The 16,657-nt window shown below is 36.9% G+C and overlaps 2 protein-coding genes and 1 pseudogene across 3 annotated transcripts; 1 reads left to right on the forward strand and 2 right to left on the reverse strand.

The window, feature by feature from the left end:
* Positions 1–250: 250 nt before the first annotated feature.
* LOC132165600 (glycerophosphocholine acyltransferase 1) lies at positions 251–3,220 on the reverse strand. The gene is made up of 8 exons (XM_059576231.1): positions 2,979–3,220; positions 2,801–2,887; positions 2,622–2,679; positions 2,422–2,522; positions 1,645–1,740; positions 1,465–1,558; positions 1,001–1,238; positions 251–831 (listed from the first exon to the last, which is right to left on the reverse strand). Exons 1-8 carry the CDS (start codon positions 3,060–3,062, stop codon positions 471–473), a joined length of 1,119 nt encoding a protein of 372 aa, XP_059432214.1. The 5' UTR covers positions 3,063–3,220; the 3' UTR covers positions 251–470.
* A 5,304-nt stretch (positions 3,221–8,524) lies between these two features.
* LOC132166795 (protein PLASTID MOVEMENT IMPAIRED 1-RELATED 1-like) lies at positions 8,525–12,931 on the forward strand. Of its 2 annotated transcripts, none has more exons than XM_059577681.1 (3): positions 8,525–8,768; positions 9,009–11,284; positions 11,398–12,931. In XM_059577681.1, exons 2-3 carry the CDS (start codon positions 9,009–9,011, stop codon positions 12,551–12,553), a joined length of 3,432 nt encoding a protein of 1,143 aa, XP_059433664.1. In that variant the 5' UTR covers positions 8,525–8,768; the 3' UTR covers positions 12,554–12,931. The 2 variants fall into 2 exon arrangements, with proteins under 2 accessions (XP_059433664.1, XP_059433665.1); XM_059577682.1 differs by having other exon boundaries at positions 8,525–8,763.
* A 760-nt stretch (positions 12,932–13,691) lies between these two features.
* Positions 13,692–15,643, reverse strand: LOC132166796 (ankyrin repeat-containing protein BDA1-like; annotated as a pseudogene).
* Between the last annotated feature and the right edge of the window lie 1,014 nt (positions 15,644–16,657).

Below are 16,657 nucleotides of genomic sequence, written 5' to 3' on the forward strand. Positions count from 1 at the left end.
TAAAGGAATGCCATTATTGACAAACTAAGTTTTCTAACTTTTCTTTCCAATTGGATTGAAAAAAGTATTATACTGACATCTTATATGCATTTTTAACAGAACATATAAACACATGCTCTAAACAAATATCATTTTAATAAATTGAAATGGAGGAAAACATCTTTTACTTTACAAGTAATGTCATTGAATATATATATATATATATTGACAATAATGGTAGAAATCATATTTCATTCCACAAACATAATACTGATATGACAATCCCAATCAACCATGAAATAAAGTCCTAGTCAATCTCTGTAAAGGTGCTTATAGCAAATGAAAATTATTCACATCCCCAAAATTGAACTAAACAAACTAATCCTTAGCATTGATCTGTTAAAAACACACATGTAAAACTATTAAAAAACAAGTTCTATCAACTGTATGACTAGTTTGTCTATGTGACTACTTGGGAGATCACCGAACTGTCAGGACTGGTTGGTCTCAGTAGAGTTACTGGTTTTTATGGTATTTTCCGTCACATTTGAGGATTGATCATGCTGTTGTGTTGGGTGCATCTCAGATTTCTTCTGCTCCTTGAGAATCACCTGCCTAGGCATTACCTCTAGCAGAAAGCTTCCACCATACCACACAGATGCAGAAACCTTGAGAATTTGGAAAATCATATGCAATCTATATGACAAGAAGATGGGGACAGCGAGTGCCATGGTTGCTACAGTAAATATGGCTTGGAGCACAATGTACATGAACAAGCGATTTTGATCCCCAAGCAAACCACTTAAGCGCCACCAAAGATTGTTTGCTTTCTGTGCTTTTTTTGAGAGTTCCCTGCCAACCCAAAAACTCAGCAAAACAGAAGAAGAATTGGGGAAGGGGAGTGCAAAATATTATCCAACAAAAGAAAGCAGCAAATTAAACTTTGTAAACAATTCTAACCATACAAAAAATGATTGATCAATAGTGGGATTCTTTGAGAGAGAGATGGAGAGTTGACTACCTGTAAGAAGTCATGACTTCAGGATCTCTTAATAGCCTCTGTCGACGCAGGACATCGACAATGAGAAAATAGAGAATCTGCCATAGGGTATATGCAATTAACGGAACCACAAACAGCCATGTCCAAAGATAGGATTTGTCTTCTACATACGGCCAAGAAACTCTGCCAGAAGTTCCTTCCGGGTGCATGGCTGCAAAGGTTGATGGATCCCACCATCGAATGGTAAAGAAAACTATACCTGAAAAGAAAAACATTGCATTAGGTATCTTAGTACTTACTAATAAACACCGCAAGGGATGTACTATACATCATAAACTTTGCCTATCTTTTGGAGGAACCCAGTAGACTAGCTGTAGCTGTATTTGGTTGTCATTTTTTCTTTTTCCGCAATAAAATCATTAGACCATCATTGTTTAAAGGTACCATATAAAGAAGGCCACCTAAACAAAGAAGGTTCAGCTTACCGGGTAAAAGATGTATAAGGACACTAACAAGTTTGTCAAGAGAACTGAAAACCAAGCTACAGCGCCAAACAATCAATGCCCATGCTAACGGCCCCTGCAGTACTATCCAAATGAGATAAAAAGTGGACAAGTAAATCATTTTCCCATAAAGGTGCAGAGACCCCTGGACTACTCGCTCACCTCAGCAAATGAGAAACAAACCAGAAAAAGCTTTTCATTCCTTGGATACAAAAGAAGGTCGACCAAGAAGATTGTATTGGCATAGTAGCAAAAATCCTGAGACACAAGAAAAATTATGTAACTTTCTTAGGGTACTTCAATAATGAAATTTGTATGCATGTGTGTACAGCAGTCTCAAATTTTGAGATCTTAAAGAGTATATAAGATGATCTGTAGAAGCTTTGGATTAAAGGGGGCAAAGATAAAATTATGAAGAGGCTAACTAATGTAAAACGGACATACATAGAGACTTGGAAATTCCGCTACACCAAAATCTTTATTCAAACTCCCCTCACAAATTACTCTCCTATTTCCTATCCTCTTTCTATCTTCTTATATGGTTTCCAGTTCTACTATGAAGTTAAGAAACAATACAAACGATGGGAAAATGAAAGAAAAGAAAAATCAAACTCAGTTATTTCTGCATATTTTTTGTTAAATGTTACGCCAAGAATTCTTTTCCCAGTAACTCAACCCGAATCTTTGTTGATCTTCTCATCACCTTTGCAACAGACCTTCAATTTGAACTACGTACAAATCATGGGTGCAATATCATGATTTCACACAAATATATCACTTTACTTTAAATTATTCTAGTAACAATATGATCGAACTATGACACCACCAAAACTCAAAATTCCATTGCCGAAAGAGCCAATTAAGCTTTACAAATCAATAAATACATGAATACATACACTTAAGCAATACAAGAAATTCTTCAGAGATGGTAAAGCTTACCAAAAGATAGTAATGCCATTTCTTGAACCGATAGTATATCCACCGGAGAGGAACAAAGATAACATAAAACAAGCAATATACGTAGCGAATATCTTGGGGTCCTGATGAAGAAGATTTAAAGAACAGACCAAAAAAATCAAAATAAGGTTTTCAACAGCAATAGTAGTAGTGCATTCTATCAATCAAACAGCTATACTCACTCGCTCCCAATAGAAAGCAAAACCCGCCAAAACTGAGAACTCCCATAAGATGAGTAACCTAGATATCAAAATCCAATCCAAATATTAACACCCAAAAATGATTAAACGTGGTTTATTTACATCGCAACATCAATGAATCAACCCCATCAAATTAATTATCTTAGAAACGGAGAGGCCACCTTGTTAATGAACCTTTCGTGTTCCTCGGCCTGTTTGGCAATCTTAACGGCCTGTTTGGACAGGATCTCCTTGGTTTGAGCCACTTTCTACAAAACAAAACAGACCCAGATCGCAAAAACCAATAAAAAACACAACCCACGATTCAAAACCAGTAGATTTCACAGATTTACCAATTACCTTAGACCGATCCTTAACCCTCTGATTCAACTTCTGAAACGAATCCCCATTCATGTCCTCCACAGGCTCTTCGCCGCTCGACATTTTTGCTATGCAAAAACCGTATCACAGAGACACAGAGAGAGAAAGAAGGTTGTGCTCTGGTCTATTATATGGAGCAGAGCCTTGATGGGAAAGAGAAAAAGCTATGCTCTTCCACGGATAAAAGATCTCTTTAAACAGTGTTAATTATATACACTTCTAATACTGCCGTCGGTCGAGAGAGAATTATATACATTTATGGAATAGGATTCTCTACGGGCCATTTTGCATTCGAGAGTTTATGGCTAGAAATACCTACAAATAGACACATGTTTACTAACAAAAAAAAATAATAAAAAAATATTATTTTATATTAAAAAAATATATAATAAAATAATAAAAGATGGTTGGCCACCCTCATCGGAGGCGGGGTGGCTCTTGGGGGTGGACCGGCCACTTTCAATGGCCAAACGAATTTTATTTTATTTTTATGAATTTTTTTAAAAAAAAAACAAAAATTTGGCCCTTGGGGGTGGTGCCATGGGTCTAGGATGGCTAAAGCCACCCCAGCCCCAGCCCTAACTAGGGTGGTCCAGAAACCCCCAATGGGGTGACCAACCACTACCCCTTATTTATTATTATTATTTTTTAATATAAAATAATATTTTACTATTATTTTTTGTTAGTAGACAGATATCTCATTTATAGCTCTAAGATTTCTTCTTAAAAATCTTAATCATGAACGTGAGAGGATCCTGTTCTATACATTTATAAGATCTTTTTTGTTTTGACGGTAAATTTTATGATGTTTTTTGGTACAATAAAAATAAAAACAAGATTAAATTAAAAATATTTTGTTTTAATTTTTGTAAAATAGTTTTTCTTTTGTAAAATTATAATTATTTTTTAAATAATATTTTTAGCGTTTATTCTTTACTATTATTAGAGGAGAGCCCCTACTATCAAATTCATCCTAATAATACCCTTTTGCAACTTCAATTACTATGTGACACATCAACTTAAGAAAAATACAAGAAATAAAAGTGCGAACAATTACACTAAATCAGAGAAAAAAAACCTGTAGTTGGTCTGGCTGGACCCACGGGTTTGCCCAGCGGTGAATGCCTCAAACCCCGCAAGCCATGATTTGCCTCAAAACCCGTTTTTAATGCATCAAATCTCGTTTATAATGCTATAAAACACATTTTTAATGCTTCAAAACCCTTTTTTAATGCCTCAAAGCTCATTTTTTAATTCAAAACTAAAACTTAGAGCTGGAAGGTTAACTCTTTAGGATTTTATCACCATAAAATTTAGTGTATTTTGGTCCAATTTATTTTTGTGTGTTTTTTTTTTTATATTTTTTTAATTTTTTACTTATGTATCGATTATTGATTAAGGACTATAAAATATGTGTTATCATAATGGTCATCATAAAAAGTTTTCTTTTGCTAAATCCACTGCAGGAGGCAAAGGTCACCATGCTGCCATCAGAGGTCGCAATTATTTTTCTTTAATTTTTCATACTAGTTAAATATAAAAAAACAAAAATTCTTTCTCGTAAGAAAAAATTTCCAACTATAAGCTTTAGGTGGAACCCAACGGATCCTAGTTGTTATTTTATGTGAAATTGTTAAATATTGCTAATGTGGGCAACTGGGGAAAGTTGCACAGTGATTGTTCATGTGTCGGATAGACGCCACGTAAGCGTTACGTGTTGGCCGCATTTGCGGAGAGAGCAACACAATTGCAGTAACTTATCTTTGTACGTGGCACGAAATGATTGGTAACTTGAATAAGAGAATAAGAGATTACAGAGTAAAGTAATGCTAGATTCGTGGGAAATTGTTGACTACAAAATAAGGAAGCTTTTTATTGCCATTTGATTCTAATACGGATTACTATTTTTTTTTTTTTTTTACATGTCGCACAAGAGAGGGATGGCGATTTAAACTAGTGACTTCCGCTTCATTAAGCATGTTCCCATTCGATTGAGCTACTTCTTGAGAACTAATACGGATTACCTAAAAATAAAGAAAATAAAAACTCTAATTAATACAAATTTAGGGACAACTTTTCTTTGTTAGGGTGGGTAATGATATGACAAGTAGGCATATTAATAACCAGCCATAAATAAAATTTTAGGCACCGCCACACGGGGTTGCCCTTTCTCTCTTTGTTAGGTTCGCTCTTGCTTATAATACTCTAATTTTTATTATAATTTTTTATATAATTTACAAGGCAATTTATATTTTATAAAAATTAGTGTCATGTAAATTGTCACGTGGTAATTCACATATTAGTAGTTGATATTAGTAAGTGTAAAGTGAATTGTCAGGTCAATTTTATAGTTGAATACTATATAAACTACTACATCAATTTATAAGAAACATATTGTTAAAAAAGTAACACCCTCATGAGCAATAAGTAAACAATTGAGGTTTCATATATGTTCAACCAAGTATTGATAGAATTATATGTTGACCATCTTGAACAACGATAACAACAAAATCAAGGGAAAATTGTTACATCGGTCCGTGTTGTTTAACTACCCTCTTTGCCCGATTATGAGGGTGGTCGAACTACATTCAAAATTTGATTTTTGAAGGTGGCCGACCCCTCCACCCTACCCAAACCATTTTTATATGTTTTATTTGAAGATAATTTTGTAATTTCATAAGGGCTATGTTAGAAACTGATTGAAATTTGTACCAAAAAACCATTTTATTATTGAGGCATATCACAATGATTTATATGTTCATCTTGAAACTACAATGGTTTATTTGTTACAATGTAAAATGTTAATACATAAAATCAACCAGTGATCACTCATGTCTAGTTGTCGATTTGAGATCCTTACAAGACAATCAAACGTCAGAGTGACACGCGCAAAGGGGGATGATGGCGGCGGTGCCACCTCTGATGTTTAAAGTTATGAGGTGAAAAATAAGATATATAGATGAAAAAAAATTGAGGGAACGAGTCATGAGAGCATACCTGAATCTAGCCTCTTACTGACCTTATATAGGTTAAACATCATTTATGTCATTATGTCATGTGTCTTCATAAGAAAATTGTCGTCCAAACGACCATTAATTTGGCATTCAATTGTACGTGAATTTGATCATCCTTTCTTTGGTGAACTATCTTTTCTAAGCGGGTGCATTCATTATTTTCTATAGATGATGGTTGCCTGATATGAAATTTCCATCCTAGACGTATGCTTCACACAAAATTGGGTTTCGGTGAGCTTGCTAGTCCTTTGAGCCGCATTCGGGCCGACTATCTTATGGGCCTGATGGGCTCAGACATATACTTCCATTACATAAAACTACAACAATACTAACAATAAAAGACGTATAAAAAACAAAAGTAAAAAACCTATTTTTGTTTGTTATGACATATAAAGAGAAGTATTTTATTATAATGTCAGATGCTCCTTCAAAGTATATTCTAAAGGAATATGGGTAAAACCACAAGGACAAATTCTCAGAGTATACATGCGGGCGCCCTTTGATTTTTTTCAATAATGGAAAAATTGGCACGACGCTCTGGCCAACAGGTTGGCGCGTGATTTGAATATTTTCAGGCTGCGGCAACAATTCAATAATTCAGATCCAAACAATGAACATCAAAAATCAAAATGCTTGGAATATAGCATCTCTCCCTCCTTTATATCATGCATTTGTTACCAAATGCTTGTCAGTATTTCATTTGAATTTTGAGAGAGAGAGAGAGAGAGAGAATATATAATGCAAACCATTGGAAGACAAAAAAATATATACTTGGAAGCATCCAGTAGATTGAAGTGAAATTGAGAATTTGGGTGGCAAATCTGAAAAGCTTTTTCAAAAGATTGCTGGGCTTTTGCTTTATACAAGTCATTTACAAGTTAATGCGACAGTCTCTGTGTGACAAGTCGTTAAAATGTGGATAGTTTATACGACACATAGTGTCAATTAATGCAACACTTATCATGTTAACCACTAAAATATAAATTATGACATGACAATTTATGTGTCACTCATTTTCATAAAAATTGGATTGTCATGTTACTTTGTAGGAGTTTATAGTAAACGTTGTAATACCCCAAACATTTTTCTTGAAAAAAAATGTAAAAGGGAATATGATATCCCTTAGAAAGTTTATGTGGATATTGTTAAAATATTAATTAAATAATTAAATTTTATAGTTTTGTACTGGTTTAAGCTTTTGTGATAAACGGTGATTTAATGTATATATACAACATAAGTACATCATCATGATTGGGAAACAATTTCATTGAAAAATTAAAGTAAATTTCTTGTATAATCCTGACCCCTAAAAGCATATGGGTTTATCAAAAATCCCCAATTATGACCATGGGTTGACTTAACTGATTACTTCCAACTAAAATACTAAAAATAAAGTAAAATAAAAGAATATGTGGGAAATGTATCAAATAAAAATAAAAAAAGATAATGGAAATTAATTTTATACTTATAATTTTGATGACATGTTTAAGGCGTGTTGATTGATGATTATGCACCAAAATAAAAGTAGTAGGTGGCCAAAGCACGTTACATGCAAGTAAAGTATTTGGGGACAGCTAAGCCCTCTGTGCTTTCTAAAGAAACAAAAGACAAAAGATTTATATTGCTTGAATCGCAATTGGTGCCACATTATTTGGTCAAATCATTCTTTGTTCCACAAAATTTCTGTATATTATATTTACACCCTAAATTTCATTTGGCTGTTGAGCACCGGCTAGGAACACTAGGCCTGTTAGATGGTTCATCATTACAGAATAAGAAAGAAAAAAAGATTTATTTATTTATTTATTTTTTTTGCTTTATTTTATTTAGTTAGAGCTCATTTCAAAGTGAGATTTTAAAAATTATGTTTTTAAAATCGTACAAACATTTGGTAAAACATGTTAAAATCGCAATCTTAATCACTCAAAAATTATAATTTAGTTTAAAAACGCAGATTATTTATTTAAAAATACACTCTCAATCGGGCTCTAATAGAGAAAAGAATTATTCAAATCCAACACAATCATCACTAATAAATGTTGCACGTAAATATAGAAAGTACTGCAACTTCTCTATTTCTTTTTTTTTTTTTTTTTTTTTATTATGGGGTTTATATACGAAAAATATTTAGTATTTTGAATTATTTGTTAATAATTTTGAAAAAAACATTTTGTATTTTAAATTATTTTTAGTTTTGAAAACTTGCGATTATCAAACAAGGTCTCTTGCTTGAGCTCTCAATCATGTGCCAAAAAATACAACTATTTTTAGATTCAAATCCAGATAATTTTTGCCTTTAAAAAAAAAAATAAAAAATCAGATAATGTTTGCAAGATATCCACAAGGGCGTGTTTGGAAAGTATCGCAAAGGTCAGGCAACGAGCGAAAAAGGAGAAAAGCACTAATGAGGGAAAGCAATGTAAATACCCAAATATACGGGTACCAAATCTAAAATGACTTATCTATACATAATTCCTTTTTTTATACCATGTTTGAAAGTGGCAGCGGCAATTCCCAGAGAGAAGAGAGATTTTGGGGAGAGACAAACGCGCCCAATACTCTTTCTGTGAGATTAATTTTTTTTTTTTTCTTTTTTCTATACGTGTATTTGAATCTTTTAAATTCCATTTTCATGTATTTCCGGAAGTCCCAAGTTTGAGTTTTTCGGAAGGAGAGGCCATGGTTTCGATTGGGTGATTTTAGGGTTTGGAAATTCTGCTTCACCGGAGATTTTCTTCTCAGCTAGCTCCGTACGGTAATTGATTCTTAAGTTTGTTCAACTTCTGTGGATTTTTGTTGTTGTTGTACTTAATAGTGTTGCATAGAGATATAAAATGTTGAGTAATTTGCAGTCCAATCCAACAGAGACTTAGTTATTACGTTTGAATTTTGTTATGATTTAGAATTTTTTCATTGTTGTGACGAATTTAGAGTTCTGGGTTTTATTTAATCTGATTTTTTGTTTTTCATATTTTTGGGGTTTTTGTGGAAAAAGATGTTGTCGAAAGTTGAAGCTGGGAAGAAGATTAGTGAGGATTCAGGTAATGCGAAGTTGTTGAATGAGATTGAAGCTATAAGCAAAGCCCTATACGTGGATAAAAACCCATCTAGGAGTTTGATTTCTAGGGCCAATACTCGGTCCAAATCAACCGGAAAAACCCACTTACCAGATCCCAAGTCAAAGCTTAAACTTGGTGAGGAGGACTCATCACGCAAGGACAAGAAGTCCATTTGGAATTGGAGGCCATTGAGGGCCCTTTCCCATATCCGAAATCGTAGGTTTAACTGTCGTTTTTCTCTACTAGTCCATTCCGTCGAAGGGTTACCCTCAAGTTTTAATGATGTTAGTCTTTGTGTGCATTGGAAGAGGCGGGATGGGGTCTTGGTCACGCGTCCATCGAAGGTTTTTCTAGGCATCACAGAGTTTGAAGAGAAATTGAGTCATACATGCTCTGTTTATGGTAGTAGGAGTGGACCGCACCATTCAGCAAAGTATGAGGCGAAACATTTTTTGCTCTATGCTTCTGTGTATGGTGCGCCGGACCTTGATTTGGGGAAGCATCGGATTGATCTCACAAGGCTGCTGCCCCTGACTTTGGAGGAATTAGAGGAGGAGAAGAGCTCAGGGACGTGGACTACGAGTTTTAAATTGTCAGGAAAGGCTAAAGGCGCTATGATGAATGTTAGTTTTGGGTATTTAGTGATTGGTGATAATCCCGGTGCACCTGGAAATCCTGAGGTGTTGAGTTCAAGGAAGAATAGTCGGAGTATGGCTAAAGCAGAGATGAAACTTGGTCAAGGTGGTGGCTGGAGCAGAATGCACCGTGCCGAAAGTCTTCCTGGCATAACAAACCAACTGTATCGTGCTGCATCACGGTCGGTGGAGAACATAAAAGATCTTCATGAGGTTTTGCCAATATCAAGGTCGGAACTTGCCAGTTCGGTGGATATTCTATATAGAAAATTTGATGAAGACATGTTGGATTGTCCAGTTGATAAGCCTGAACTTAATGCTTTTACTGAACATATTGAACCCGCCAGACCAAATTTGAATCCCTTGTCTGACTCTGGTAAAGAAATTGTTGAAACTGAGTGTGAATATGACGAGTTTTCTGTAATTGAACAGGGCATAGAATTGTCATCAAAGGAGTCTCTGGAATCGGAGGAAGTAGTTGTAAAGGCTGCCAATGTTGCTTCAGTAGAAAGTCCTGACATTGAAGTTGACGCTGGTGTACAGGTAGCATTTGAGGTGAGCACTGAGCTTGATCCCAAGGATGAGGAAACTGGTAGATGTGTCAATGAGCTTGCATTACATGAATGTGCTTCAAATGAGGATGACATATGCACCAAAGAAGCACTCATGAGAGAGTTAGAGTCAGCTTTAAATAATGTGTCAGAATTGGAGACAGCAGCACTAGAATCTCCAGAAGACCATGAAAACTACATGGAGTTTGAATCGGATTATAAAACAAATAGTAAAGGAAAGTCACTTAGCTTAGATGATGATACTGAATCCATTGCAAGTGAGTTCTTAAACATGCTGGCAATAGAACATAATTCGTTTGGCTTGAGTTCTGAGAGTGAGGCTGAATCCCCAAGGGAGCGTCTGTTAAGACAATTTGAGGAGGAGGCCCTTGCTGGGGGCTGTTCTTTGTTTGATTTTGATGTAGGCAGTGGGGACCAAGCAGAAGGTGACTACAATGCTCCAACTGGCTCTGTGTGGGGAAACTTGTCTGAGGGTTTTGAATTTTCATCGGTGATTCAAGATGTGCAAAAGGAGCATCAGATAGCAACTCAGGCAGAGAGCAGCAAAACAAGAGCCAAAATATTGGAAGACCTGGAAACAGAAGCCTTAATGCGTGAATGGGGCTTGAATGAGAATGCTTTTCAACATTCTCCACCAAAAAGTTCTGATGGATTTGGAAGCCCAATTAATTCACCTCCTGAAGGGCCAGTTGAATTGCCTCCTCTTGGAGAAGGGTTAGGTCCTTTTCTTCAGACAAAAAATGGAGGTTTTGTTCGGTCTATGAGTCCCTCTGTTTTCAGCAATGCAAAAAACGGTGGGAGCCTGATTATGCAGGTTTCTAGTCCAGTCGTCATACCTGCAGAAATGGGTTCTGAGATAATGGAGATATTGCAGTGTTTGGCCTCAGTGGGAATTGAAAAGCTTTCTATGCAGGCCAATAAGTTGATGCCTTTGGAAGATATCACCGGAAAGACAATACAGCAAGTGGCATGGGAGGCAGCATATACTCTGGAGGGATCTGAGAGGTTTGTGAGACCAGTTTTAATTTTCTTGGAAGTCATATACTTCGCCTTTCTTTCTATTTGATGTCTTTTGGTCAAATGCTATCTTGATTGTACATTATCTCTTCTTGGCGCAGGCAACCTTTATTGCAGCATGAAACGGTGGTTGAACAAGAGATGTTTGGTGGGCAAAAGAGAGTTAGCAGGAGGTCAGCCGAACCCAGGTCTAATAACTCTAGTTCTGTCTCAATAGGCAATAAAATGGGGTCGGAATATGTCTCTCTAGAAGATCTTGCACCTTTAGCTATGGATAAGATTGAAGCACTTTCAATGGAAGGGTTGAGAATACAATCCGGGATGTCAGATGAAGATGCACCTGCAAACATCAGTGCAAAGTCAATTGGGGATGTTTCGGCCCTTCAGGGCAAGGGGATTAACATCAGTGGGTCCGTAGGTTTGGAGGGAGCTGCTGGATTGCAATTGTTGGACATAGAAGATGGTGGCGATGATGTTGATGGATTAATGGGCCTCTCATTAAGTCTTGATGAATGGATGAGGTTGGATTCTGGTGAAATTGATGATGATGATTGTATCAGTGAACGCACTTCTAAAATCCTTGCTGCCCATCATGCTAACTCATTGGACTTGATCCGTGGAGGTTCGAAGGGAGAGAGAAGACGGGGCAAAGGCTCTAGCAGAAAGTGTGGTTTACTGGGGAACAACTTCACAGTAGCCCTAATGGTGCAACTTCGTGATCCACTACGAAATTATGAGCCTGTTGGTGCACCAATGCTTGCTCTTATTCAAGTAGAGAGAGTATTTGTCCCGCCAAAGCCAAAAATATACAGCACAGTTTCAGAAGTAAGGAACAGTATTGAGGACGACGAGTCTGAGTCAGCAGTAATGGAAACAAAGCACGAAACAAAAGAAGAGAAAACTTCTGAAGAGGAGGGCATTCCTCAGTTTAAAATCACCGAAGTCCATGTTGCCGGTTTGAAGACTGAGCCTGCAAAGAAGAAGCTTTGGGGTACCTCGACCCAGCAGCAATCTGGTTCCCGCTGGTTGGTTGCTAATGGAATGGGGAAGAACAATAAGCATCCCTTTATGAAGTCAAAGGCTGTTGCTAAGTCCGCCGCCCCGGCGACAATGAAGGTGCAACCTGGTGATACCTTGTGGAGCATCTCATCTCGTGTTCATGGTACTGGAGCTAAATGGAAGGATTTGGCAGCATTAAATCCACATATACGAAACCCCAATATTATCTTACCAAATGAAACTATCAGGCTGCGATGAGTGGAACATGTAATTTGGATCTTGCCTGTGATTGGTTTCAGCTTCGATAGGAGGCAAAGGTTGGTGAGTTTTGATTGTGGGGTGTTCTCTTGTATCTACTTCAAATATGGTCATCCAATACGTATACATGCACTACGAGATAAAAGATGAATGGTTTTGCTCTATCTTCGTTTTTCTTTTGTAAATCCATTTGTAATTATGCATGTTTGAAGGAATGGTATTTTCTTTGACAGTAGCTAGTACTTGCATGCAAGAATAATACAGAAGTTGTGGACTTTGTAGAAGAGAGGTGTTTCAATTGCTTTTCATTTGCATTTTTTTTTGTGGCCAGCCTCTGGATTCAGTGTGCTGAAGAATGAAGATGAAGAGAATTTGTATTACAGAAACTTTGATGCGTTTCTTTCCCTCTTGTCTTCTGTCCTTTGTTCCTTTCTTTCTTTCTTTCTTTCTTTCTTCTTTCTTTTGTTTTTTTCTAAAAAAAAAATAAATAAATTATGAAATGATAGTGTCATCAAATGAGGTCTTAGACTCTTTGTATGTAGTTACGACGATAATAGTTTTTGTGGCTAATGTGAGAATTTTGACCTTATTATAAGTTTTGGGAAATAAGCTTTAGCCCCCTAAACTACTATCACTTTGTACTTATGCCACCAAATTTTAAAAAATGACACATGGACCCTCAAACTACTATTCCGTGTCAAATAAGTAATTTCGTAGGCAATTGGCATGTAAAAGACGAAAAAGCAGTCATGTGAGGTGTGTGTGACTATTTTTGCATTTAACTTCCAAAAATGCCCTTAAATTTTGTCATGCCAACTAAATAAAATCTTAGGGTCTAAAATAGTAACACTTTAAACCAACCATATTGAATTTCCACAATGAATCACCCACCCCTCTTACTCTTCCACACCTAGCCTTAACCACCCTTAACCACCATAATCGTTGTTGCCACCACCATCGTCAACCACCATAAACCCTGACCGTGCTGTCTTCTCCCAAACAGATAGCCCTGACATGAAAAAATTTAAGCTACAAATTGGAGGAAATAGAAGTTAACTGGAGGTAAAGGTCACCTTGAACATGTCATGCTGCAAATCAGCAAGAGAAAAGAAATTTTCCATTCTCTACAATCTTTGCCTCACACCTCTTCATATTCATCTTCAACTGTCTCTTTAGGTATTACATATTTTTCCTTAAGAAAACCATACTTATTGAGAATCCATAAATTCATCTTAACGACATTGCTGATGAAAACAACACCTATTAGCGCCAACCATGTTAAGATTGATATCTAAGTTACATCATGCAGCATGCTCTGCACATTAACACTTTCCGGCGACATGTGCTCCAGAGAGATGAAGTATGTTAGCACTTGTGTAGTGATGGCAATCCACATTATCACCATTTGAATCCCTATCCTTCCATTTCATGCGTTTGATCGATAACCCGCTGACAAGTAGAAGAATTATGCTTAGAGATGCAAGGAAAGCAATTGTGTTCAAGATCATGAACTGGCCATACTGAAATGAATTCCTATGCTCCATAACCGATGTTCTGGCAGTGTGTGGTTTCTCCTGCAGGTCATCTTGCCAAACACCTCCCGGCGGGGTTATTCCGGTTTGAAAGGCCACGGTTGCTATCAGAGATACCACCACCATTAATGCACTTCGCTTTCTTCCAAGCCAATCAATATGTTTATGCTTGGGTTCCTCTGGCTTCTCTGTTGAGATTAATGGTGAGGTTAGAGATGCTGTGATTCGAGGAATTTGTGCTGGAACCCAGTCATGCACAATTGAACGTGTATCTTTTGCAGTTAAAGCCCCTGCAGCTCGAAGCAAATCCTCAATGTCCATATCCCTCAAATCTCTGGGGCTCTATTCCAGAATGTCTAACACTGTAGAGCCGTTTGTATTCAATACCTTCACATCCACACCAGTATTAGCAAGCAAAAACTTTGTAGCCTGCAAAAGAGTAATGAAATTCATCACCAGAAATAACTACCAATTCAGACAGCAAGTCGAAAATACAAAGGACAATAAAATTTTTGACATATTCTTATATGTGATTTCAAAACGTGTGATTTCAAAATGCAGTTAATGAAAACACAAATTTTTAAAAACGAGTACAGCATTTGGTAAAACTGGATCAAAATTTGCAAATATCCATTTTCAAATAAGTTAAGTACCAACACAAGCCTAAGCTCATTTTTACTAGATAACACATTATACATGCTTCATTCCCTTTGCCCACATTCCAAATTCCCATTCCCAATCAAAGATTAAGTTCCAAATTTGTAGTTCAAATTCAAATCGAATCCAATTACTTCAAAGACTCCTCCGACTTCACTTATAAGATTGTCCAAAATACATATTATTCTCACGTATATTTTTAATAGAACACGTGAAAATTCCGCGTGCAACTTGTTAGAAATTATTGAGAGGAAAACTTTGTCCAACCATCAAATCATAATCTTTATATATATAAGGATCAAAATTGGTAGCATGGAAAAAGAATACCCTCAATATGCTTTTTGGCCACAGCAATATGCAAAACAGTATTCCCGTCACAATCCTTCTAATTCAACAACTCATGGGTTTTCCCAATTGCCTCAACCACCACCTTCAACCGTTCCAGCCTATTATGCCGCCCCACGCACAAGTGCAACACCGTTTCACCTCGGTCCGTCAGCACCCGAGCAGACTCAGTGTTGACTCGAACCAACTCGCTCACCACCTCGACTCGCCCCTTAAGCGCCGCCACGTGGAGGGGTGTCCTCCCATCCTGGTTCCTAACCATGCAAGCCTCAGGCTTCACAGCCAACAGCTCTCTGACTATCCCCAGGTGCCCTTTTGCTGACGCTAGGTGCAAGGGAGGCGACCCGTGCGAGTCAAACTCGGAGGCCAACTCGGGCTTCTGACTCAGTAGCTCCTTGACGAAACCCAAGTGGCCCAGCATGGAAGATATGTGAAGGGGAGTCTATGAGACGCAAGAAACGATGGCTCTGTCAAGAATAAGAGGGTCTTCTGCGAGCAATTCTTCAAGGGTCGAAATATTTCCTTCCATTGCTGCCTCTGAAAGCCTCTTCTCCATCTCTCTTTGTCTCCTCTCTCTTTCTTCTGCAACTTTTCTGTCTGAAACTCCTCGTACTGTCCCGTGGGTTGTGGATTCGAATCAGTGGGTTGTCGGGTTTCGTTCGGGAAGTTCGAGATATGTGGTTGTTTGGAGAATCTATGGTACCTCTTCCGTACCCTCGGACACCCAATGAAAGAAGATAGCAGTCGACAGAGACTTGACATGGTGGGAATGTGGGATGCTTAAGGTCAATGGTTTTGGAATTTTGAGAGACAAAATAACAGATTAAGATTTACGTCAATTTATCTAACTAAATTAGTACTAATAGTAATTTGGACATATAAAATGAAAAAGTTTAATGTAAAATTTAACTGTCTAAATAAATTTTAAACCGTTCAATCATTTATTTGATCGCATTAACTGCTCAAATTGTTAACGGTAAATCTTTATCTAGCCCCATCTCCAACAATTATCAAAAGACAACAACAAAGTGGAGCCCTATAGAATTAGTTGACATTAATGTTAGGTTCCTCTCCATTGTCTGAAAACTGAGAAGCCAGAAGTGCATTTGGTAGGGTGTTTTTTTTTTAAGTTTGGTAATGGAAGGAATAGACGAGAAAGAAGTGCAAAAGAAAACAAAGAGTTCTATAAAGATTGAGTTTGTAAGCCATTTTTTATAATGTGTTTTGCTATTGCACTAAGGGTTTGGATGGTGGAAGATGTGGGCACATATTCCCATTAGAGCATTAAAAAAAACTGATACGATAGTTTACGAGATACTTATAAATTGTTAAATTTTATTGTTCAACTTTTTTACCCGCATAATAGTATTGTAACCCTTATATAGACGGTCACCATGTGAAGTGAATTTGCAAAATAATTATAGTACGTAAATAATTTTCTCCGAATAAATTTGAGGTTAATAGGATTAGTGTGTGAATATTGGCTCAAAAATGTGGTTAAGCCCGAGACCCAACCAAGTTTAAGGCCCACTACTACTAGGATCCATAAGAGGCCCAAGAAAGCCTAACA

This window comes from Corylus avellana, chromosome ca11, assembly GCF_901000735.1.
Source record: "Corylus avellana chromosome ca11, CavTom2PMs-1.0".
Classification (NCBI taxonomy): Eukaryota; Viridiplantae; Streptophyta; class Magnoliopsida; order Fagales; family Betulaceae; genus Corylus; species Corylus avellana.